At 30.5% G+C, this 25,374-nt stretch overlaps 5 protein-coding genes across 10 annotated transcripts; 3 read left to right on the top strand and 2 right to left on the bottom strand.

The window, feature by feature from the left end:
• The first annotated feature begins 168 nt into the window (after positions 1-168).
• LOC122527395 (pre-mRNA-processing factor 40 homolog A) lies at positions 169-3,697 on the top strand. Its single transcript, XM_043651592.1, has 8 exons — positions 169-316; positions 647-875; positions 953-1,346; positions 1,430-1,867; positions 1,959-2,427; positions 2,515-3,150; positions 3,214-3,360; positions 3,441-3,697. Exons 1-8 carry the CDS (start codon positions 314-316, stop codon positions 3,636-3,638), a joined length of 2,514 nt encoding a protein of 837 aa, XP_043507527.1. The 5' UTR covers positions 169-313; the 3' UTR covers positions 3,639-3,697.
• A 612-nt stretch (positions 3,698-4,309) lies between these two features.
• LOC122527462 (delta-1-pyrroline-5-carboxylate dehydrogenase, mitochondrial) lies at positions 4,310-9,451 on the top strand. Of its 2 annotated transcripts, none has more exons than XM_043651719.1 (7): positions 4,310-4,551; positions 6,283-6,496; positions 6,585-7,019; positions 7,149-7,559; positions 7,636-7,814; positions 7,888-8,076; positions 8,141-9,451. In XM_043651719.1, the coding sequence occupies exons 1-7, from the start codon at positions 4,508-4,510 to the stop codon at positions 8,373-8,375; spliced, it is 1,707 nt and encodes a 568-aa protein (XP_043507654.1). In that variant the 5' UTR covers positions 4,310-4,507; the 3' UTR covers positions 8,376-9,451. The 2 variants fall into 2 exon arrangements, with proteins under 2 accessions (XP_043507654.1, XP_043507733.1); XM_043651798.1 differs by lacking the exon at positions 4,310-4,551 and adding an exon at positions 5,491-5,639.
• A 1,516-nt stretch (positions 9,452-10,967) lies between these two features.
• Positions 10,968-14,533, bottom strand: LOC122528316. Its single transcript, XM_043653355.1, has 5 exons — positions 14,230-14,533; positions 13,742-14,057; positions 13,634-13,652; positions 13,312-13,416; positions 10,968-11,615 (listed from the first exon to the last, which is right to left on the bottom strand). Exons 2-5 carry the CDS (start codon positions 13,940-13,942, stop codon positions 11,569-11,571), a joined length of 372 nt encoding a protein of 123 aa, XP_043509290.1. The 5' UTR covers positions 13,943-14,057; positions 14,230-14,533; the 3' UTR covers positions 10,968-11,568.
• A 1,046-nt stretch (positions 14,534-15,579) lies between these two features.
• LOC122528153 lies at positions 15,580-17,590 on the bottom strand. 2 transcript variants are annotated; one of them, XM_043653024.1, is made up of 6 exons: positions 17,209-17,590; positions 16,870-17,068; positions 16,536-16,671; positions 16,190-16,339; positions 15,974-16,103; positions 15,580-15,821 (listed from the first exon to the last, which is right to left on the bottom strand). In XM_043653024.1, the coding sequence occupies exons 1-6, from the start codon at positions 17,239-17,241 to the stop codon at positions 15,624-15,626; spliced, it is 846 nt and encodes a 281-aa protein (XP_043508959.1). In that variant the 5' UTR covers positions 17,242-17,590; the 3' UTR covers positions 15,580-15,623. The 2 variants fall into 2 exon arrangements, with proteins under 2 accessions (XP_043508959.1, XP_043509046.1); XM_043653111.1 differs by having other exon boundaries at positions 15,702-15,837.
• A 1,281-nt stretch (positions 17,591-18,871) lies between these two features.
• Positions 18,872-24,140, top strand: LOC122527103 (putative GPI-anchored protein pfl2). 4 transcript variants are annotated; one of them, XM_043651179.1, is made up of 10 exons: positions 18,879-19,151; positions 19,409-20,136; positions 20,239-21,330; positions 21,647-21,749; positions 22,355-22,542; positions 22,612-23,006; positions 23,105-23,429; positions 23,483-23,567; positions 23,700-23,829; positions 23,932-24,140. In XM_043651179.1, exons 1-10 carry the CDS (start codon positions 18,910-18,912, stop codon positions 23,956-23,958), a joined length of 3,315 nt encoding a protein of 1,104 aa, XP_043507114.1. In that variant the 5' UTR covers positions 18,879-18,909; the 3' UTR covers positions 23,959-24,140. The 4 variants fall into 4 exon arrangements, with proteins under 4 accessions (XP_043507194.1, XP_043507114.1, XP_043507032.1 ...); XM_043651097.1 differs by having other exon boundaries at positions 19,409-21,330; positions 21,659-21,749; XM_043651016.1 differs by having other exon boundaries at positions 19,409-21,330.
• Positions 24,141-25,374: the final 1,234 nt, after the last annotated feature.

The raw sequence follows: 25,374 nt of genomic DNA, 5'->3' as shown, positions 1-25,374 counted from the left end.
AAAGATATTTTAATTTTTTTATAATATATTCAGATATTTAAAATATAAATTGAAATGAAACATTGGAATAAAATATATAATTGTCTGATTATAGCATAATTTCTTCGATATTTCATTCGTATTTTACAATCACCATATGTGTAAAATCTAGTTACTTTCTTGCGTTAAGAATAAATATAAGCATATATAACATAATATTAGTTTACATGTGGAGTAGGATACTATTGCTTAGATCCTTTAATTTGCAAGGAATTACAATAATTCTATTTTCAATGATTTGATGCAAGGGGAGAATACTTTTATCTTGTAAAAAATGGTATGGTATTATCAAACTTAAAATAAATAAATAACAATTAATAACCTAAAATTAGTTTTATAGGTGAGAAATTCCTACAAACGATCAATTTTATTTAATTTATCTTCAAATAAAATTTTTATAATTTCATCTGAGTATTTAAAATTTTTAATCTTTTTTTATTTTATACTTGATAATATATAAGAATTGTAATATATTGAATCAAATTTGTCGAAATATATTTCAAAAATAATTGCATACTTTTATAATTTTTAATGATATATGTAATTCCATATGTACATATTAACATACTTAATTATTTTTAAATTTAACTCATATAATACATTGCAGGCTTCAAATGATGGTATACCTCCACCTACTGCTGTGCCAGGGTTTCCACCGGCGACTCCAAACATTGCTTCCAGTTTTGTTCCACCTATTATGCCTACTGCACCATTTATTCCTCCTCCTAATTTACCACCTGGTCCACCTGGTATAATGCCTCCACAGTTTTCTATACCTCCACCTGGTTTTAGCTTTCCAATTAGTGCTGCTCCTCCACCTGATGCTGGAGTCATAGGTTAATATCATTAATTTGAGAATATTTATTACTTTTTAAGAGTAATATACTTTATTCAAATATGACTTATATTTTAGCTGCACCTCCTCAAATAACAGCACCAGGTATTCCTCCTCCCGCACCTATAGCAAGTGAAGTCACATCAGGTGTTCAATCTATTGCAACAACAGATAAAAAGACTGATTGGACAGAACATAAGGCTCCTGATGGAAGAACATATTATTATAATAGTGTTACGAAACAATCTTTGTGGGAAAAACCAGACGAACTAAAAACACCTAGCGAATTGCTTTTATCACAGTGTCCTTGGAAAGAATATAAGTCAGAAAATGGAAAAGTATATTATCATAATGTAACAACTAAGGAATCCAGATGGACTATACCTACAGAGCTAGAAGAATTAAAAGCAAGAATTGCAGCTGAAGAAGCTGCAGCTGCAGCTGCAGCAGTTGTTGCAAGTGCTACAAATACGTTAGTAAAGATTATGTTTTTATTATAATCCATGATATAATTAAAAAAATTTATGTACAATTATCAATATTTTGCTTTCTCAGTATAGTTCCTGCAGGTATTCAACATTTATCTCCAAACGTTGCAGTTACTAATACATCTCAAACTAGTACACCAGAACCAGGTGGAAAGTCTGCAATTGAACAAGCTATGGCTGCAACTCTTGCAGCGATTAATATTCCTACTCCACCCGCAAAACCAGATGAAGACAGCAATTCTGCAAAAGGATCGGCAAATGATAGTCGTACTAGTACCCCTGAACCAAAAATGCAATTTAAAGATAAGAAAGAAGCAATTGAAGCATTTAAAGAATTGTTAAGGGAAAGAGATGTACCATCGAATGCTACATGGGAACAAGCAGTAAAATTAATTCAAAATGATCCTAGATATCCACAAATGAAGAAATTAAATGAACGTAAACAAGCATTCAATGCATATAAGACACAAAAACTTAAAGAAGAACGCGAACAAGAAAGATTAAGGTAAGTAATATATGATATTAACATTTTCATATGATATTAACATTTTAATATAAGAAACAAAAAAAGAAAAATGACAAGTTGTTTCAAATAGATTGAAGAAAGCCAAAGAAGATCTGGAACAATTTTTATTGGAAAATGATAGAATGACAAGTACAACAAAGTATTATAAATGTGAAGAAATGTATGGTAATTTGGAAGTGTGGAGAGCTGTTGGTGATTCAGATCGCCGTGACATTTATGAGGATGTTGTTTTTAATTTGGCCAAACGTGAGAAAGAAGAAGCAAAACAATTGAAAAAGAGAAATACTAAACGATTAGCTCAAGTTTTAGATACTATGACCGACGTTACATACAGAACTACTTGGCAAGAAGCACAAGCATTGCTTTTACAACATGCAGCGTTTGCAGAAGATGCAGATTTGTTAGAAATGGATAAAGAAGATGCATTACTTGTCTTTGAAAATCATATACGTCAACTAGAAAAGGACGAAGAAGAAGAGAAAGAGCACGAGAAAAAACGTAGAAAAAGACAAGAACGAAAAAATAGAGATGCATTTATAGTAAGTTGTAGAAAATTATGAAATTTTGTATTATAATATATTATATTGTTATAAATAATGTTTTCAATAAGAATAATTGTTTTATAGAGTTTATTGGACGAACTTCATGAACAAGGAAAATTAACGTCAATGTCATTGTGGGTAGAACTTTATCCAATGTTATCTGCTGATTTAAGATTTTCAGCTATGCTTGGACAATCTGGATCAACACCATTAGATCTTTTTAAATTTTATGTTGAAGATTTGAAATCTAGATTTCATGATGAAAAGAAAATTATAAGAGAGATTTTAAAGGACAAGAATTTTGAAGTGCAAATTAATACTACTTTTGAAGAGTTTGCAACTGTTGTATGTGAGGATCGAAAATCTGCAACATTAGATGCAGGTAATGTAAAATTGACATATAATTTACTACTTGAAAAAGCTGAAGCTCGAGAGAAGGAACGAGTAAAAGAAGAAACTAGAAAGTTCAAGAAATTAGAAACTGGCTTTAAAAATTTACTGAAAACTCTTAACGTTGATTATCAAATGACGTGGGAAGATGTAAGAAGCAAAATTGAAGAAGAACCAGATTTCAAAGCAATAACATTAGAAAGCGAGAGAGTTAGAATTTTTAAGGAATATCAACATGAACTTGAGGAAAGTTGTAGTCATCATCATATTAGAAGTAAAAAAAAGAAAACAAAGAAGGTAAAACGGAAATCACGCTCACGATCACATAGTGTAAGTAAATTATATAATTTTAAATTCTGAATATTTGTTTCAAAAAATTATTTTATTCGTTAGGAATCTGAAGGTAGTGATAAAGGTTTGAAGAAAAAAAGACATAAATCAAGATCACCGAGTGTTCCCAGCAAATCCGACAGTTCCGAGTCTGATACTAGGAAATCAAAAAAAAAGAAGAGCAAAAAGAAGAGAGGTCGTAGTCACTCTGTAAGTCCAAACAATTGTGCAATATAATTAATAATCTTAAGTTTAAATTTACGTTTAATAATTACACATAATTGAAATAGCGATCGCATTCGAGACTTCCATCTTCCGAAGAATCACCGGAAAGAAAACGGAAAGAGGAGAAACATAGAAGAGCTTCTGCTCATAGTGAAGGATCTATTACTGAAAATGCTGAACATCATGAACTTTCAGAGGATGAATTGGAAAAGCAAAGGGCACAATTACTTCGCGAATTACAAATGCAACAAGAAGATAATTGAAAAGAATCTAATATTCTATGTTATTTTAGATAACGGCAATATTAAATTAAATGTAATTTTATATAAATTGAATTATTCTTTTATTTCGTTAATATATTGATAACATTTTCTTATAAATCACACAAGACGGATTAGTTGAAACAGTCCTATGGTATGTAAAATATGGTATAAATTTATGAAACTACATCCTTTCATATGACGTATATGAAGTTAATATTCTGATTACATATTTTTTTAAAGATAATTTTTACGATACATTGTTTCAAGATCTCGCAAAATTTATATTTACGCGTCTTTGATAAAATATACAATAAAAACATTTGGAATGCGAAAAAAATCTATAGATCCTTTGTGTATGTCCCATTCATTTTCCTTATATAAAAAGATAAAGTAACAATTACAATTACTGTAAACTGCAGGTTCTTTTAATTTCATTAATGTTACTTAGATGATTTTTTTCAATGTTTTAAGTATTGGATAATCTTTTACAATTTTTACGAAATAACAATCCAAATAAATTATCTTATGAATCGTTTAACTAATTTATATATTATAATTTTTCGTTGCTATGTTATATTTTTATTCGAATTAACGAAGGCACTACTTTTCGAAATGTCATTACGGCCCTGTTTCATAGCCGAATTGACGGAGGGTGGGGTATATATGGAGGGAGGTTTAGTTCGATGGTTGCCAGTTGCCACTGTCGACTTTCGTAGTTTCGACAGATCAGCATCCTGATCGGTCTCTCTCTTTATAGTGATTACAGTGTGCAAAATTCATTGACAATTTTGCAAAACTTTTACGACGAACGTGAAAGTGTTCATACAAAAAATTCTTACGGTATATAAGTCAAAAGAATCGAACTAACAATGTTGAGTCTTTGCCGTCAAGCGTTAATAGTTAACAGTCAAAAGTGAGTAATCAAACGCGAAACTATTAGTAAACTATATGTATAGATGAAACTGAAGATTCCGTAGTTAAGTGTTTTGTCTTTCTTTTTTTTTTTATCGGATATACTAAATCTCACTATGATATATTGATTATTTTCGCGCATTGACACACGTACTGTAACAACGGTAATAAATGAAGGGGCGCGCTTATATGTAGATGTCAGTTTGCTAGTGTGCATTGGTCCTCCGATTCGTTTTCTTTGTCTAAACTTCACTGTTCGCCTTCGTCTACAAAAAGGATAGAGTAGTTTGCGGGTTCCGGCGGAATTTTCCACTATAAAATGGACGTGAAAGGTGTTCTTTACTAGTTCATCGATCATTATGTTTTTTTGACAACGTACGTTCGTATTTTTTTCTCTGTTAACTTCTTTTTTTCAAATGTTATTTCTCAAATATTCACTCTAATGCGTTCTCCTTGCAATTTTATTATAAATCTATATATAATAAATGAATACAGGAAATCTATTATGAAATGGATTAAACGGATTATATGAAACATATTTGTCTAATTTAATATTGCTCTGATTTTCAGTATTGATTGCTAATGAATATATCTATTAATGTGTATAAACTCGGAAACACATTTTACATACATTTCATAAATTTCATAACTTTTATGTCATTTATTTCACCGACGAATGTGTATTGATTCTAATTTATATTATTGAACAATTCTTACAAAGTTATTTATAAGTATTCGTACTTTCCACGTATTAATGCTATTTTGAAGTAATATTTTAATTCGTTGTATGTATGTATGTGTGTGTCCTTCAAACATATTTTTACAGGCTAGCGCATATGCACAGGCAGTAACATCTGCTATAGCATAGTGGATCTTTATAAATGTGTAAATTATACAGCAAAATTTTTTCATGTAATGGCTTCCGCATTTCCTAATGTAACGTTTTTTTTAGTTTATTTCACTTTATATGTATTATGTAATAAAATATCTTGCATATCGAGAAGAGACATATTGAAAAGGAATGTTTCTAGTATTACTATAAATCGTGAATTATTATCTTAAGGCCGTTTTCTACAATTAAACGATTCCGTATGTATCGATTCAGTCAGTTCGTTCGTTTAAATAATTTGTAACTTCATTGATGTGATTTTATTTATCAATTTTTTTTCCGTATAATTAATAATACATATAACGATAACTGTAATAACAGGGTCAGTGAATTTATGTTATGTTATGTAATATTGTGTTGATTTGACACATGTGAGCAAGTTTAAAATAATATTTCACCCGGAAAATAATATCTCCCGCCATTTTTATTTATGTAACGTATACTCTTAATATTTTTGTAAAAATATTTTTCTTGTGTTATAATGACTACAAAAATAAATAACAATTTTTAATTTTCATTATTTTTGTATTATGACTATTATTTTCTGTTACCTTCGCCATTTATTATATTTATTTTCGGAAACTAAAAGAAAATATCGTGCTGGAGATAACATTATGAGTTTAACTCTCCCTGCTAAGTAGATAGATAAATATTTACAGATGATATCAACAAGCTAATATATTCTTCCCTTAATCTTATTGTATTATATGTCAGTAAATTTAGATAAGTACAAGATAGACAAATATATTTATAAATATTACGAACATTTCAAATTTGAAATAAATTTGATTTCCTACATTTTTGTTATTTGAAATTGTACACATTTCGTATTTTTATAAACAGAGTGAGTGCAAGGTGCTTAGGAACGATAATACCAGTACCAAATCCTATTGACTTTCCCTTGGAAAATGAACCTGTGCTTAGTTACAAAAAAGGCAGCCCTGAGAGGGCAGAATTGGAAAGGACTTTGGATAAAATGGCTAGTGAGTGTGAAGATGTACCTCTGGTTATTGGAAATGAAGAAATTAAAACAGATTTATGTAGATACCAAGTTATGGTAAGTTAAAAAATGTAATAGTAAAAAAACTAAAGAGTGATAAATAAAGTGTGTATTGTAATATATAATTGTAATACATCTATTTCAGCCACATAATCATAAAGTAAAGGTTGCAAAATATTATTGGGCAACACCTGATCTAGTCAAAAAGGCAATAGATGTTGCTGTGAAGGCACAGCGTGAGTGGGAAAAGTGTCCCTTTGAACAACGCTTAGAAATCTGGTTAAGGGCAGCTGATTTAATGGCAGCAAAATACAGACAGAAATTAAATGCTGCTACAATGCTTGGACAGAGCAAAAGTGTTATTCAAGCAGAAATTGATAGTGCAGCAGAATTAATTGATTTCTTTAGAATGCATGGGTATTTTGCCAAAGAGGCTTTAAAATATCAACCAATATCACCTAATTCTAAAGAGACATTAAATTCAATGAGATATAGAGGAATGGATGGTTTTGTTGCAGCAGTATCTCCCTTCAACTTTACTGCCATTGGTGGTAATCTTAGCTATACCCCTGCTTTAATGGTTTGCATTTTTTTTTTTATTATTTCACCTTTATGCATCTTATTAAATAAACGATTTATACATTGCAAATTCAAATATAGTACATATACAATAAACATATATTACAAACATTGTATTATATATTTTTAGGGTAATGCAGTGCTTTGGAAGCCATCTGATACAGCTTTACTTTCTAACTGGTGGATTTTTAAAATATGTAAAGAGGCTGGTGTACCACCAGGTGTAGTCAATTTTGTTCCATGTGAAGGTCCCGTTTTTGGTGATACTATAACTGCTTCACCTTACTTATCCGGGATAAATTTTACTGGATCAGTTCCAACGTTTAATCGTTTATGGATGCAAATTGGTAAAAATCTGGGGAAGTATAAGAATTATCCCAAATTAATAGGCGAATGTGGTGGAAAAAATTATCATTTTGTACACATGAGCGCTGATGTGGAGTCAGTTATTAATGGGACCATAAGAAGCGCTTTTGAATTTAATGGTCAAAAATGTTCAGCTTGTAGTAGAATGTATGTTCCAGAATCCTTATGGCCAAAGGTAGATTTCATACATAGTTTTAATTTCAACTTTCTTAAACAAAATTTTTCAATTTCAAACATTATTGTGTATATAGATAAAAGAAGGCCTTTTATCGATTCGTGACACACTTAAAATTGGTGACGTTAGAGATTTTACCGTGTTCGCTGGAGCCGTTATAGATGCTACTGCATTTAAAAGAATTTCTGGTTATATCGAACATGCAAAAAAATCATCTAATTTAGAGGTTATCGGTGGTGGCAAATACGATGATTCGTACGTTTCATTGTACATATAATCTGTTAAATACCTATTTTCTTATTATTTTTAAAATCTTTTTTTTCATTAGGATCGGATATTTTATTGATCCGACAATAGTAGTAACAAAAGATCCCAAAGATAAAATAATGACAGAGGAAATATTTGGACCTGTTTTAACAATATACGTTTACAAAGATTCAAATCTCGATGAAACAATGAAATTGGTAGAATCCTCGACACCTTATGCTCTAACTGGATCGATATTCTCACAAGACGAGTAAGCGTTTCATTTTACTTTAAAATATTGATATTGTATCTTATCACACCTTGGTACCTTTCAGAAAATGGGCGAGAAGAGCTCTTGAAGAATTTAAGTATACAGCTGGTAATTTCTATATTAATGATAAATCAACGGGCTCGGTTGTTGGTCAACAACCGTTTGGTGGTAGTAGAATGTCTGGAACAAATGATAAAGCTGGCGGTCCTCATTATGCTCTTCGCTGGGCATCGCCACAGTCAATCAAAGAAACGTTTGTTCCTTTGCGCGAATACGATTATTCGTATATGAAGTCTTAGATGTAAGTATTATTAAAAGCTTGCAGTTATAATGTGAAGATACATATACTGATGCAGTAGCATCTTATACTACAAACTGAAAAATGCAAATTTTTTGGATTGTTCGGCAAGAACTAATGAAATATCTTCATGCATTCCTTTACGTGAATTCAAGGAATTCGCGTATAAGGCGCTATTTGCACTCACAATGCAAGTGATATGGGCTTTGTAGAAATTTATACTATAAAGCAAACTGCTTAAACACGAAGTAATTCACGAAAAAGATAGTTGATTTTCAGAAAAAAGCAAGTATTCAGTAGTTGGTATGTATACCAACTGAACAGTATTTTGTGTTTTTAATAAGTATGTTTGTCAATTTAATATTACGTAGCATACAAAAAAAGACAAACATAAAAATAAATATTTCTAAACTACTTTTAAAGTAGTCGCGACATAAATGCAAGTCCATCTTAATATTTGCTGCCAATAGATAACATTAATATTCTGCAAGTTGCAGCGTGTAGAGTCTATATATTAAGATCAAGTGTTTCAGTACAATAATATTTTAATATCTCAGGAATTACTATATGTGGTTGCAAACAAAGAGGCATTTTTTTGATCATACATTACAGTGATATATGAAATTTTATAACAATATTATTCAAGTATGGTGATCGAGATACATAACATCTGGGAGTGTGTTTGAAGATTGTGATAAATACGTACTAGTTAGAAAAACCATTCGCTGTGTTTTTCGGACTTTACTTTTTTATATTCTTATAGAGAGATCATTTACAATGACTGATATTATGTTAACGCGCAGCGTGAAACATTCATTTTACTGTGTAACTCACAAGACAATATGTAGACGCGGGACGAACACAGTAAAATGTAAAAGTTACCCTTAAATTATGTTATCAAGCCTGATCGTCGATCGTTTAGGCACGTTATTGTTGACAGTGTGATTGAGATAAAACATCTTGCAAATCGAGCAGTGACTACTAATTAAATATACAATAATATGTTAGATGTTGTGGCTGATGTTATAATGTAATTTATTTTAAGTGTACCATAGCAATAAAAACACTATACAATTAGATATTTCTAATATAAATTCTTCAACTACATCGTCAGCAACATCGATCGTATAACTTTGATTTATTATTGCATTCGTTAAAAGTATTTTTTTATTCTTAAGACTAATATTAAAAATAATTACTTTTAGCAGTACACTTAATCATTAAATAATTTATCGACACAAATAATTGCCACAGCAGGTAAATAGAAGCATATCGTCTACTCCTGTATTGTCAGTTACCCTGTAATGATAATGTTGACAATAATATTGCATTCTTAAAAAGTGATGATTGTTATTACAATTTAGGTTGATATTTTAGTATATTTTATTACTCATTACAAATTAATAATAATTAAAGTGACCATATCACATATTGAAAAATTTTTTTTGAATTCATGTGTACAGAGGTGGGATAATATTGCATGAAATTTAATTGTTAAAGGAAAAAGTCCTTAGAGAACTATTTTCTTTAAATTTCGTTTAGATATTAACGTTTAATAAAAATTACCTTCTGTTCTTTATCTATTCTATTTTACTTACCTTTGGTAGATAAACTTATCACCTATAGAGTTATGTCAAGATATTTAATTTTAAATTATATGGTCACATTTAATTTTGAGTCAATCGATTAAATTATTATACATCTTAGATATTATTTATTTTAAATTTTGAATCATCTTTTTTCCAATCTATAATTGTAGATAGGAGAAATCATTTTTTCATCCCATGTACTTGTACCAGAAATACAAGTTTTATTCAAAGATATTTAAATATATATTTATAAATAATTAAACATATACATATTTATGGTAAATTAATCTAGAAGATATTTTAATTTTATTACTGTTAGTATAGTAAAGTGTACCAGTACATTTGTCAAGCTCTACATTTTTTTAATATACAGTTTTGTTATAAAATAACAAAGCTCAATAAGATATTCACGTAATAATCTCATGTATCTTCACTTTAACTGCTCTAATGAAATACACTAATTTTTCGATGGGATTCCATAATATTTTAATAATAATTTGAATCTCAACTTGTAGCTTACAATTATGCAATGGTTAAACAAAATATTTATACACCATTGTATTTGTTATAATATTTATATACTAATTAACTAAATAGAAGTATATTAAATTTTGTATGCTTTAGTCATGCAATTACAACTACAATTTAGTATTATGAAAATGAGAAGTTACTTAGTTAAAAAAATGAAACTCCTACATGTGGCCCAATTCGTTGATCAGAAACGTTTGAAGAAAATTTTGTATCTTTTGTACGTAATTATCAGCTAGAGAACAAATTACTTCCCCTTTTCCTCTCTCACGTCTTAATCGTACTATTTGCATTTTTCACAGTTTCTCACTTCCCTTCGTTACTCGTTTGGAACTTTACCTTCCGTCATTTACACTCGACTTTCTTCCTTGTGTTCGTCTCTTCTTTTTCTTCCTCTCTCTGTCTCTCTCTGTCTCTCTCTGTCTGTCTCTCTCTCTCTCTCTCTCTCTCTCTCTCTCTCTCTCTCTCTCTCTCTCTCTCTCTCTCATATCTCATTTTTTTTCTTTTAATTAAATCGCCATAAATTATTACATAAAATGTTAACAGTTAATACATAGTTAATGTACAACTATCTTTTCTTATATTATTATCATTTTTGTCTACAATGTTCTGTATAATGAACTACATTTCGAAAAGACACAAGGGAACATTGTTTCAATTAGATATACATTATCGAAAAAAATCTGTTTCAAACATCAACATTTTTGTAATTATTTTACAAAATTATTATTTTGTAAAATAAATATATTATGTAAACTATAATTTGTTACAGTTGCGTATCGTAAATCCGTGAACATGCGCAAGTATTATTCATAAGTATTTACATAGATGCATACATATACACATGTATTTCTCATTCTGGCGAAACATTCTGCAGAAATATGAACAATTATTGTAGAAAGTAGAATAAATCAAATAATTCCAAATACAATTGTATAAAGCCAGTAGTATGAATAATTATTGAAATTAATTCACGTTATTTTGTATTCACGATAGGCATTTGTGCTGATTGCTATTCAATAAATTGAGTTAATAGTTGCTCAGCAAAGTACGGTAATTCTGGGAGGCAGCAAACGATTATGGTCTCGTGAAGCGATATCGGTACGGTGTCCAGGCGAATAATTCTATATAAAAAGAATAGATATACGAATATATAGTATACTAATAATATAGTACATAGTATACATTCTTTTATGCATGTGTTTTATGCCTAGGGTTTACAACGTGCATAATGTTATCGCGTCCCGATACATCATTCTATATTTGCTGACAATTAATCTTTACAAATAAATTGTACGAAAATCTCTTGGAAAAATAAGTGTATTTACATACATACATACATATGTAAATCCACTTATGGATCAACGACAAGAAAAACGTGATACACTTATATACTTAACTTCCATTAAAACGAGTATCGAGATGCCATCGATACGATGTGTCGAATTATGTTTGCAAATTATCATAATTATATATGGATAAGTTTTAGCTAATGAACGCGTCTAAGTGTAATGATGCGCGTTATTATGCGTTGTCACGCATGCTAGGTGATCTTTGTAGCTGTTGTAAGAGCTGCAATACTACAGGATACGAAGATAAGATGCAAGTTGAACTTTAAGCATGCGTTGGTTATTACTTCATTAGTAGTAATGAAAATGAACGAGGACGTCGTGATCTCGTTTTTCGACATTTCGATTTGAATTCCGTGTCTCTCTTCGAATTTAATATGTAAGTAAACATACATAATACATACATTTCTATAGAAACCTGAGAATTGTTAAATATTACATGAAAATAAATTCCCTCGATTCGTAGTATATATTCATAGTAAGAATTTCTTGTATAATATCTCGTACATAATATTATGTGATATTAAAATATTATGCATATTGATCAATTTGATCAATTTGATCGAAATATCATAAAATTATCTTAATGTTCAGTTTATTGTGATTATCATTATCCTCCGAACAAAGATTCTTACTAAATCAAACAATAGTATCAAAACGACGCGAAATAAAAAAATTAATGAACAAGAGATTATCCAGTAGATATAATATCTAAGTTTCAAATTTCTCTCGAATTTATATTCAGAACTTGAAGTAATGGCATTTAAAATAAAAGTAGCACCAAAGAAATTTTAGTTTCGTCCTCGAACATGAAATCACTTACTATCATAAATAATATACACTACCATTCATAAATATTCGACCGATTAATGCCTTGATAATAATATTTATACAAGAATTTAATCCAAACTCAACTCTACAACATTAACTCAAAAACATGATATAGAGTAATAAAAATATTTTTGCGAATATTTCGGAAATTAAGACCAAGCAGTGGCGAATATGTACATACATATAGAGAAAAGTTGTTTAGAATTACATTAGAATTAGTTTCTAGAGTACCTAATTTATATAAAACCAAGATAATAATTAGTACCTTTTTATGAGATCAGCGGATTAATAAATAAATTCCCTCTCTCTTTGCATATCTCTCTCCCTCTATGTATAATATATATTTTTATCTGTGATCTTATTTATATTTAAAAAATCAGAAGATAAACTGCAAATTTAATTTAAATTGCAAAAATATTCCATCACATGATATTGTACATTGCAGGTTCCCGTCTTGAAAAAAGCAAGTTTTTTAGATATTTATGAACGATAGTGTATATGAAATTTTTATATGATCAATTAGCTTCATGATTGGAGAAAAGAAATTAATCGCTATAAGAGCGATGCAAAGCTACGATGTTTGAATATAGCGGCAAAATCGCACATGTTCACTAAATTCGATTTACGCCCTACGATTTACCATTGCTAGTGAAGCATGGGCAGAGCGCGTTCAATATTCGACTGCAGAATCCACGGGCACGATGATTCCAACCAGCGATACTAGCGATACCCTTCAGTCTACTTCCTATACAAACAAATATTTTGTTTTCTTTTATTTTTTTTTTTTCTTTTGTTACTAATCTGAGAAAGAAGCAATGAGTAAAAACAAACTTGAATTATATAGACAAATTTGTCTTTTCTTTTCATTGTACCATTCTACCAATACGATATCTGGTATCGATATCTAATTATACGATATCAGATTTCTTTTTTATATTTTATTAACTATATTTAAAGCTTACCTTCGCTAGAATCACCTTTCTGAAATATGAAATCATCAATGAATAATTGCATTCGACAGCATTATTTGAAGTATCGCGAGAATAAAACATATTTAAAAGAATATTTACCTCTGTGAACATTATTCTTTTTGATGCTTCCGTGATTGCCATTTGTATAACTTCACTTACAAACTTGGTCGTTTCTCTCATTAGCTCTTCGTCATCTTTGAAAGCCTCTTTTTTCTGCTCTAGCGTTCCAGTAGCTAATATTTTTTCTCGTTCCTCCATGGTCCATTTACAACAATCGGTATTATATGTGTTTTCAGTCATAATTTCTATGTTGTTGGCTCTTGATTCAATTGATTTTGGTTTGTGGTACTTTTTATATCATATCATTATTGATTTTTCAGATTCACAAATAATCATAGTTCAATTTTTCTTAAACCTGTTTGATGAATGAAAACGCTTTTCATAATTAATATAAAATATACAGAGTATGTATAAAGACTTTGTAACATTACATTAACGAGCATTATTTTCCTTGTTTAAATTACACATCCATACATATTAAACGAAAGAGAAAATAGGAAAGCGCAGAAAATATTTGTTTTACTTACATTTGCAGAAAAACTCGAGAAAAAGGCGATTGACCTTTTGGACATAGATATCAAGCTACAGGTGGTGCGCACTTGTCCTACAAGGGAGACTGAATACCGAGCACCCACTGTCGATGTGCATCTATACCGATATTAACTAGCAATTTCATGATTATTATTTCAAGTTGATTTCTTTTCAATCTCTCCAAAATTTAAATCCACTTTAATCAAATAACTCGAATGTTCTAAAAAATTTTAGTACAACTACAGTTTCGATATATTTCTTCTGTTCACATTTAGCTTTCTCTTTTTCTTTCTTCCTATCTCTTTCTCTTCTTCTCTTCTTCCCCCACCCTCCCTTCCCTCCCGCTCTCTCTCTCTCTCTCTCTCTCTCTCTCTCTCTCTCCTTTCCTCCCTTCTCTTCTCTTCTATATTCTTCCTTTTCGCGAGAAAGCAAAATATTAATATTTTCGCACAAACTAAACTAAATGTTAGAGTTGCTATTACTAGTAAAAGATATATTTTCAAAAAAAGAGACAATAAATAAATGTGAATGATAACGATCGATACGCATGTCCAAATTATACTCGGTACGCCCGACCACTGGATTCACTTCGTAACGATCGAACGTTTGCCAGCCTCGGCTGCTGGCTCAGTTTGCCTGACTGAATATCACCCCGGGGAAACGTTTCGGAGCATGCGTCGACCTCCGCACGATTATTAAGCACATATACTTGCTTCCTAGTTACTTACGATTTATCAACCTCTTTTTACTTTATTTCACTTCTCTTTATACACTTGAGAATTTCTACTATATACGATATTAAACACCATTATCTATCATCATCTATGTATCATCGTTACAGCTACTCTATCATATGGAATAGAAACAGAAAATACGAAACAGAAAAAATTCATTCGATACATTTTCAAATAAAATAATAATTATAAAATATTACAATGAATTTACTTCTATTATATACAGTATAAAGTACTTAATGTAAATTACTTTTTTTAAACATGCAAACATAGACGCGATGCGCGCGCCTAAGAGTGAAAACTCTGGATATCTGGTAAAGGTAAGCGAAAAAGAAGCGACACAGGAAGAGATAGAAAAAGGGATAGAAAAGAAAAAGAGAATGAGAAAGAAAGAAGGAGAGAGAGATTTCTAAACATAGTAGGAAATCAATATAGTTAATGTATTGTTGATATATAGTTAAAATTCTGTGAATTGTCCAAATTACTAACTAACTATTCAGCGTAAATATTGCAAAGAACAATAATTTATTCATACAAAAAAGACCATTATAATTCATTTTAGATAGTTTATTTTACTTTTTTAAAAATTTCTCTCGCGTCTTAATATAACACAATACGAAATGTTTTATACCTGTCCGGAAAATGTAGAAATCTTTTCAACTGCTTGTCAATTTTCTACTTTTTCTTTTTTTCGAAGGCACACGCGTACAATATAATTTCCAATTTCGTTGAATAATTTTTGCCGCGTGATTTCGACGAAAATATTCTACATTTGCTAAAAAAATTTTTTTTGTATTCACCTCGATTTCCTCCTTTACTCTTTCGTACAAACTACGTTGGATAAGAAGTTGATCCTGTAAGTAAGTTTTCCTGTACGAAAATTCACATACATCATACGAAATATGTTACATATGTACATATTTCCAAAATATTTAATTTTTGAGACTTTCGAATTGGTCAATGCGAATAATAATGATAATAAAAGATAAATGTAAATTGAACAAACCTGAATAATGATATATTCTTCGTTGGTATAGTTCTTTTTCAATAAAAGACTAACTTTGCATGCATAAAGTGATCCAATATTCTTATCGTATTTTTCAAATTGATCCAAATGTCGTTTTCTCATTCTGTAGCTGTGTACCACTTAATTTCATTATTAAATATAATAATCATAACATGGTTGTTCATCATAATCAGAAAAAAGAAATTTTTTCTTTACCGTTCGTGGCATAAAGCGTTCATTCTCAGACAATATATTTCGTCAAGAGACTTTAAGCGAAGATTGAACCATTCAATTTCTGTTTCTATAGATTTTTTCCGCGCTTTGTTCTTCAAATTTGAAACTAATAACATCGATGAAAATTCCGCTCTAAATATTAGTATTATCGATATAAATATTATATAATTACATTACATTACATTACATTACATTATATTATATTATATTATATTATATTATAAACTAATATAATATATAATTAGTAACATAATAAATAATATTGAATTATTAAATTATTATTGTTAATTTGCTTGACAGAAAAAAAATAAAAACCTATAATACTTACGTTCGTATTTTTATTTTTTGTTTCAAGTTTTCTTCGATATTTTTCTTTGCGAATTTTGTTGTTCTCCAATTTAATTCAACATTTCGCCGAAATTGATTCAAATTTGAATTCTCATTTTGAAGTAAAATCTCCGACTCTGTTATCCGTGGAAAATATACCACTTATATTATTTATTAATATTAATATTACGTCTATTAATATTTTATGCAGAGGGTTAAATTAAGCAAATATTTTTCTATTAATATTATAATAATTTACTGTATCATTATCATTAATATTATACTTATTTATGTATATCCACCTTAAAAGAAACTTATACATATATTATACATACGTGTCATTTCGAGTTTAACTTTTTCAATGTTTTTTTCAAAATCGCACAATTCATTGTTCCAGATTATTTCTTTCTCTAAAGGTATTAGTTTTGCATTAGTCTCGATCAAAGAACAAAGTAACTCAATTTTTTCAATTAATATCTTTCTTCGTAAATAAAATTCTTGTTCAGTTGTTTCTTGAGCTCCAACATTCGAATACTGTACAATTTATTTATTAATTTTACTTAACTTACAAATAACATGTAATATTGCATGTATTATTAAAATCAGTAACTTTATACATTCAAAAACAAAATAATATGTACAATCATTTGAAATTAATCTTATCTATTATTTACCTTTCTTGTCAGTATCCGGAAACATCCATCCATTTGGTCCGAATTTAAAATTAATATATATTTCCTTCTTGAAATTAATTGTGCAATTATATGAAATGTAATCCATTAATTTGAACACGTATATATACGATCGCTCGCGAGTTAAAATTAAACGTGTGATAAAATACGTATATGTAGTATATATAGACACATAACCAAATTCATTAGTTTTCCGTGACCATAGTTACGAGTTGAATCTATTACTGATTATTTACTTGTCTTCATATAATGAATATCAAAATAAAAGTATTAAATCAGACTTATACTATAAAATAAACTTTATATACTAACAATAAACTTCATACCCGATTTAATAACGTTTCGTTCTGCATAACGTTTAAGAAACTATATATATATATATATATATATATATATATATATGCACATGCATATGCCGTGTGCTATGTAAACACAACATGATGCATGTATATGTAATTGATTGCTTATGTACGTATATACATATTTTATAAGAATAAGAATAAAAGTAAATTTATATTTATAATTCAATTATTATTATATTTCTGCTTTAAATTGATATCTAAATAATTATATTCAATACCTAATCATCTTGCTTAACGAAAATGATATAAAGTAATAGTAATCAGTTAAATGGCTTCCATATGTATTTATTGTAAGTATATATATTGATTCCTTGCACTCGAATCAATATAATGTAAATATTTGTTTCTTAGGAAATTCTACCGAAATTTGAAAATGATCAGTGCTTTAAACTCTATAGTAGTACGTAAATACTTACGTATCGATAATAAACTGCATTTAAGTCACATTTAATATAAATCAAAAAATGTGATTGATTAATAAATTGACGAACCAATGATATTGCTTTGTTTCTTAATGGTAATCCGTAGACGTAATGTTGTTAATCAAAATTTTTAATGATACGTAATTTGCCGTTAAACCGTTTAAATTAAATTGGTCGTTGTTTGGTCGCTCTAGTGTTAGTTGTAGAGCGCTAGTGCTGCTACGTCGAGGCAATTATTAGGATTATAACACTGAATTTTGAATTTCATTAACAAAGAGACTCGACCATCACGATTGTAATGACATTTGAAATTGTAATTTGAAAATATATATAGAAGTTGCAAAATATTTAAATATTTAATTCTTTTAAACACTTACTATTCTAAAAAGTGTTCAACTGTAAAAATGTAAAAACGAGTCTAAAACAGCCATTGATTGTAGTCTTTATCTGACAACTTCTGGACGATGTCTTTTATTGGTAAAAACTGATGCTTGTAATTTGTAGTCTGTCAGTTCTGAAATCGATCTTGAGAAATTATATTGATTATAATTGACTATCACAATGTTTTTCACCATTTCATGTCACTAAAATAAATTAAAATCATTGCGCACGCATTTCCTATAAAAATATACATTCCCTAACTTGAAATAGAAAAGTTTATTATTATTATTAATCTAATTATTTAATTCAATAATTTAGATGTTGGCAGTATTATTTATTATAAAACTCTAACAATAAGTCAAATGAGTGATTACTCAAAATCATGAATGGGATATATGTAATTCCTACATTCGCCGTAGCGAAATTATAGAGGGCGTAAGAAACACTTTGATGTCACGTCTACTCTATCGTTAGTCAATGGTTATTAGTCGATTTCAAGTCCAAATATTGTTGAATGTATGGTCTACGATACAATAAATATGGCGTACCGTGGTGTGAAAGGTTCTGATCCATTCGTTTCAAAAACATCGCGAAATGAACGTTTTGCGCAAATGTCGAAGCAAGAGCAAATCATTCAACAAAAAAAGCTTGAGATACAGGCAAAAATGCAAGAACAAAAAGCGAAAGAAGCTGTGGAAAACATGAAGAAGACAAACACGCTAGCTACGAATTTGATAGAAAACAGAACAAATTCTCCTAAGTGAGTGAAGTTATGTCACTTTCGGAATTATTTAATATTAAGTATTGTAAAAACATCTTCTTTTTCATAGTTTTGTGTTAACTCTTATTCTTTAACCGAAGTCATTTTTATTACTTTACTTACAGTTATTAATAGAACTGCAGTATAGATGTCAAAATGTTTCGAATGAAATGATTACCTATTAATTTAGTAGTGTAATTTAATATATCTTACAAATCAATTTAACATAATCTTATAGACAGACATTTTCATTACAGAAAAGACGAAGACAAATCAACTGCATCTCAAACAATTAACTTATTTGCCAACGATGGTAGCTTCTTGGATCAGTTTAAGAAAATTGCAAATAAAGGAACAGGAAACTCGGAGTTAATGTTTTCTTTGAAAATAGAGAAAAGGGAAGAAAACGTACAAGAGAAGGAACAAAAGAAAAATAATGATAGAAACAAGGACTGGGAAAATAGAAAAGATCGTGGAAAAGAGGATTGGGAAAAGGCACCTGATAAAAGACATAGCACTTCTTCTAGTCCATCTTCTATTAAACATCCAGCATCTCAAAGTATCCCAGAAACTAGACGTTCATTTAATCAAGTAACATCTAACGGACACCGTATGCAGCACACTCATCAACAGTTTCTTCATCAAAATGGAAATCTGACTGCTATTCCTTCTCACATATCTCAACCTATAACACATCTTACTGGTGTATCATCACCTAACATGAGAAGTATTGTAACCAACATATCCCCACCAAATTTATCAAAAATGCCTCCTTCAAAAAGTATGTGCAACACTTTTCCTAGAGTGGATGATCATTCAGGAGATCTAAAAATGCAAATATCATCATCCCATACAATTTATCCACCTCCACCTCCACTTGTATCTGTGCAACCTGTTCTCCCAAATACCAACATACCTCCACCAAATATCCATATTTCTCAGACACTATCGCCTAATTTACAAAGCTTGCCACCACCACCACCACCACCATCACCTTCATCAATTCCATTAGGATCTTTGTCATCTACAACATCATTAACGTCGTCAACACCATCAACATCGCCAACCTCCTCGTTGCTACTGTCATCACCACCACCACCACCGCCGCCACCATTGCTATCATTGTCTCCTTCCTGTTCTACTTCTACTATTTCTTGCTGTCACAATTCTTCCTCTTCCTCCTCTACCTTTGCTTCTTCTTCATCTATATTAACATCAACATTTCAACTACCTTCATTATTGACGTCCTCTTCCTCAACATCAACATCGACATCGACATCGACATCGACATCGACATCGACATCGACATCAACATCAACATCGACATCGACATCGACATCGACATCGACATCGACATCAACATCGACATCGACATCGACATCGACATCCTCTTCCTCGCCATCGACATCGACATCGATATCAACATCAACATCATCAACATCGTCATCTTCGTTATCGATATCGTCTTCGACATCGACATCGACATCGACATCGATGTTAACATCGTTATCATCATCAACGCCGTCGTTGTCAGCATCCTCTTCATCATCGTCATCATCATCGCCGTCACCATCGTCGTCGTCGTCGTCGTTATCGTCATCATCAACTTCAACTTCTGTGTCACTTTCTTCGTTATCGTCCACTTTATTGGTGTCATCAGAATCAAACACACGACAACATGTACTTTCAACTGGAAGGCAATGTGGTGTACCACCTCCTACACCATTACAATCCTTAAACTTACCACCTCCAAACATTCCCCCACCTAATATGTTACCAACAATGACACAAATGCCACCAACTATAATATCAATTCCGGCCTCACAGACAGTTGTAGTCAGTGTACCAAATGCGTCAAATGTGCCAAATGTTCCAAATATTCCAAATATTCCAAATATTCCAAATATTCCACCACCAAATGTAATGATGATGTCCGCTCCACCACCAATTCACAATGTGGCCTCAAATATGAATTCAATTCCACCACCCAATTTGAATATTCCACCTCCGAATGTACCACCTCCATCCTTAATGCAAAATGCCGGGCCACCGCTTTCTTTAATGTCGACCAGTTATCCTCTTCCTAATCAAGTCGCTCAGGTACCTATTGGACCACCTAACATACAAGTGCCACCACCAGTGAGGTCATTGACTGGTCTACGATCCTCTGAGCAGCTAGGTACGATATATCGATTATTTTCATTTATTACTTCATTTCGACGTATCGCCGCGTGTTTATCTTTGCGAAGAACAAGTTATTTCTTGTAAAATGAATTACTTGTTCGCGCAGTCCAGAATATGTAAGTGTGCGTGCGTATGCGCGCGCGCGCGATACGCCGAATACAAGACGCGTGGGCAAATATGAAACTTGCAAAAAGCAAATTCGTGCTGATCATTCGTGTAGACAAATACGTGTTCTACACTACAGAAACAAAAACAAAAACAAAAACCAGAGTTTTTAGCGTTGTTACGCATGTCTGACAAAGGCTTCTAAGTGTGTCCCGTAGAGGCTGAGCAGCTGGCACGCATCGTCGCTGACTGTGGGGATGAAATCGAACAAGAAGCGCGAGAGAAGAATGCCCAAGATCCTAAATTATGGTAACTACTGTCCTCTCTGGTCCCCATCTATAGTATCTTTATACGTGTCGTGTTTTTACTTATCAATCTTTCTGTATTTCAACTTACGTATCGTTCCTCTCTTTTCTATTTTAAATTGGAATAGCATCTGTGTAACGTTGTGATTTCTTTCAACGTGTTTTTCCATTCGCTATTTTTTCTAACTGCATAGCGAAATGATAATATTTGGTAATAACGATGCGTGAAGTTGTAATTAAAACTTGATCAATTCGTTTCTTGATTATCTGAAAAACATGTCTTTCTATCCTTTCTTACCATTTTTTCTTTTCTTTTTTAACATACAATTACTATTTCATAGTACAACATACGTTAGAATATATTATTTATATATTTTTCTAAAACAAAAACAATATTTAAAGATCAATGTCAATTGCCAAAATAAAGTGTGATATCATACATATTGCACAAACGCGAATATACCAATTGTTTTGTTTTAAATCAGCCATTATCTTCTATTCTGTTTTTCTATTTTTTCCTTTTTTTTTTTTTCTTGTCTCTTAATCTAAAGAAATTTAATTTAGGAGACAATGTTACTCTTCAGAGTCTTAAGTATTGTTTTAATCAAGGTTTCTGCACCAAAAGCAAAGTGCAGCCTATCTGCAGTACAGGGGATTGGTGGCGAAATTTCGTGCTGAAAAGTCAGTTAAGGAAGATAAAAATAATGGTGCGGAACTTTATTGTCCGGAAGAAGCTCTCAGTGATAATGATGATAGTGATCAAGGTCCTATTTCTAATAAACATGTTTCATCACAAGGTATATAATATGTTAACTTTTGCATTCAATATCCTTATAATATTATTATTTATATTTTTTGTGAAACAGAAAAGAAACGAGAGAGAGAGAGCGACAACAACACTACAGATCAATCAAAGGACAACAAATCAGATGACAACAAAGAAGAACGTAAACGAAAAAGACGAAGCCGATGGGGTGATCCGGATAGTAAAGTGCCTGTAGCAGAAATGAATATATTAACCAGCCATAATAAACAACAAACTAGTAGTGGCTTCTCACAGCCAGGTATCGCGATTCCTGGACAAATTGGACAACCGGCTGTTATGATTCCATCATCGAAAGTGCAACGTGCAGAAGCAAAGAATCCTATGTTGACCAAAATTTCAAGAAACGACCCAGCCTTGATACAATATGCTCGACAAACTTTCGGTACGTTGGATCTTAGTGAAGAGCAATGGAAAAAAGCCGAGGATCATTACAAGGTGACAAAATTTTATTACTTCAAGTGTTTGTAATTTAAAATTTGACCAAACTTATTGCTTTGTTAATTTGATTATATTTTTTATCAATTTTCATTCAGATAAATCTTCTTTATCAAAATTTATTAAGAAAAAGAGAAGAAGTGAGACGCTTAGAAGCACAGGGCAAGCACAAATACGAATACGATAGCGATGAAGAAACCGAAGGTGGTACTTGGGAACATAAACTCAGATCTGCTGAAATGGAGGCTACTCAAATGTGGGCAGAAGAATTGACAGCCCAAGCAGAAGGAAAACACCATATCGGTGATTTTTTACCACCGGATGAACTTAAAAAATTCATGGAACAATATAACGCGGTTAAACAAGGAAAAGAACCCGATCTTAGCGATTACAAGGAGTACAAACTGAAAGAAGATAACATAGGTATGCATAGGTATACATATTAAAACATGTATTTTCAATAATATATTCTTTAGGATTTCAGATGCTACAAAAACTTGGTTGGAGCGAAGGACAAGGATTAGGTAGCGAAGGCAGTGGTCGTATCGAACCTATTAATAAGTAAATTGTATTTATTGTATTCATATTGGATTTATTAATAATTCGCGAAAAAACAATTCGACAGAAGCTCTCATTAACCATTTTCTATGTTATTTACTACTTATTGTCTGATCATTCTTCCTTTTTCTGTAGAGCAACCAATAGATTTGATAGTGCTGGTTTAGGTTCAGAACGACCAGATGGTGTATCCAGAGATGACGACGAATTCGATGCCTATAGAAAGAGGATGATGCTTGCCTATAGATTTAGACCTAATCCTTTGGTAATTTTGTCAAATATAGAAAAAATAATTCGCAATACCTAATTTACATTTGACATATTTAATCAACGACCAAACTTTTATTTTTCTTTATTTTATTTTCAGAACAATCCTCGAAGACCTTATTATTGAGAAAAAGTGATATTGATACGTTATATTCGTGGCATTATATATTGATATTTCCATTTAGTTGGAAAAAAAGTTGTCGTTATTTTGTATATTTGAAATATTGTAAATGTATAAGATTATAATTATAGTAATTGTATGCTAGAACAATATACGATGATATAATAAATAAAATCCCAAACTTAAAAGTGTGTTCAATAAGTCTCATATACAGATTTAAACAGTTAAGAGCAATTTATTGTCTATACTTTGAGTTATTGAATGCAATTTGTAAATTTTTATTCATATCATTCTTAAATCAAATGGAACGAAAGAATAGTGAGGGACTAAGACAGTTGTAAAAATTGTAAAAATTCATAATTCATTAATACCTTTAATCGGTTTTTGTTTCAATTAATGCAAAATAACCTACTTTCGACTTTGTATATTGGCAAAAGTCTGTACTAAACACAGATAATTATATTATTGACTAAAGTTTTTAGTTAGACGATTAAGGATAACGTCATTATATCCAAAAATTATTTGGACTAATTGCATATAATTAATTAATGAAATTCAGAATAATATTACAGAGAGAATATCTCTGAGAATTTATACTGCAATGTACTTCTTGAACAGTTTAAATATTAGTCTATAGACCAATAAATTTAATTTTTTAATTTCATTCAATATCATCACAATGCAATGTTGGCATTTGAGTGTCCACGCGTCGATTGAATTTTTTCTTACAAAAAGGAAGAAAGCTACATATTTTAAGAAATTAACGCGTGAACTTCTGTAATTATGTCGTCATAATTACATAATTTCATACAGAGTTTCTCGGATATCTTCCTATATTTCACCGAGGTTACGAAACGAAATGAATAAACATTTACAGATTCTGCTCAATAGATCAAAACACTCGAAACACTTGAAACGGCAAATCGCTGTTCAAAGCTATATATGAAAATTATTGTACACTACCCACTTTTAAATATATTCACAAACAATTTTCATTCAAATTTCAAATAAACAATAGTTTACGAGATATTAAACATTTTACCAAGTGTTTTGATCTATTGAATATAATTTATAAATTTTTATTGCACTCCATGAATTTAATGAAACGCAGAAAAAAGGCTAAGGCTAGGATACAATTTTACAGACATAATTAAAAAAATTCATAAACGAATACCATTAATTAATTAATTTCTCATTTTTTTATAATGTATCTTTTTCTATCTCTTTGATTTTTTCCGCTATTTCTTCTTCACAATCAACGATTCACCAAACAATTTCACAATTTGTTAGTTTTTGATTTTTCTTGTTTTAAATAGTATTTGTATCTCTTTTTTTGCATTTCTTCCTTTATCATATTCGCCACTAGTCACTACATGCTCTTTATTAGTCACTATATCTCTTAATTTCAATTCGATTCCATAT

The sequence above is a fragment of the Frieseomelitta varia genome, unplaced genomic scaffold (genome assembly GCF_011392965.1).
Source record: "Frieseomelitta varia isolate USP_RPSP 00005682 unplaced genomic scaffold, Fvar_1.2 scaffold_1002, whole genome shotgun sequence".
Classification (NCBI taxonomy): Eukaryota; Metazoa; Arthropoda; class Insecta; order Hymenoptera; family Apidae; genus Frieseomelitta; species Frieseomelitta varia.
Note: the sequence above shows the minus strand (reverse complement) of the source record. Positions and strands in the feature narration are given on the sequence as shown.

Excerpts from the sequence above, each read along its gene's own strand:
- LOC122527395 (XM_043651592.1), top strand. Across the intron at positions 876-952 it reads ACCTGATGCTGGAGTCATAG|CTGCACCTCCTCAAATAACA; the intron begins GTTAATATCATT and ends CTTATATTTTAG. Across the intron at positions 1,347-1,429 it reads GTTGCAAGTGCTACAAATAC|TATAGTTCCTGCAGGTATTC; the intron begins GTTAGTAAAGAT and ends TTGCTTTCTCAG.
- LOC122527462 (XM_043651719.1), top strand. The coding sequence starts at position 4,508 with ATGTTGAGTCTTTGCCGTCAAGCGTTAATAGTTAACAGTCAAAA. Across the intron at positions 7,020-7,148 it reads GCTATACCCCTGCTTTAATG|GGTAATGCAGTGCTTTGGAA; the intron begins GTTTGCATTTTT and ends ATATATTTTTAG. Across the intron at positions 7,560-7,635 it reads CAGAATCCTTATGGCCAAAG|ATAAAAGAAGGCCTTTTATC; the intron begins GTAGATTTCATA and ends TTGTGTATATAG.
- LOC122528316 (XM_043653355.1), bottom strand. The coding sequence starts at position 13,942 with ATGACTGAAAACACATATAATACCGATTGTTGTAAATGGACCATGGAG. Across the intron at positions 11,616-13,311 it reads CCCATGCTTCACTAGCAATG|AATTATTCGCCTGGACACCG; the intron begins GTAAATCGTAGG and ends CTTTTTATATAG.
- LOC122528153 (XM_043653024.1), bottom strand. The coding sequence starts at position 17,241 with ATGGATGGATGTTTCCGGATACTGACAAGAAAG. Across the intron at positions 16,672-16,869 it reads AGTTAAACTCGAAATGACAC|AGTCGGAGATTTTACTTCAA; the intron begins GTATGTATAATA and ends CACGGATAACAG. Across the intron at positions 15,822-15,973 it reads AAGAATATATCATTATTCAG|GATCAACTTCTTATCCAACG; the intron begins GTTTGTTCAATT and ends ACTTACTTACAG.
- LOC122527103 (XM_043651016.1), top strand. The coding sequence starts at position 18,910 with ATGGTCTACGATACAATAAATATGGCGTACCGTGGTGTGAAAGGTTCT. Across the intron at positions 22,543-22,611 it reads TAAACATGTTTCATCACAAG|AAAAGAAACGAGAGAGAGAG; the intron begins GTATATAATATG and ends TTTGTGAAACAG. Across the intron at positions 23,830-23,931 it reads GATTTAGACCTAATCCTTTG|AACAATCCTCGAAGACCTTA; the intron begins GTAATTTTGTCA and ends TTTTATTTTCAG.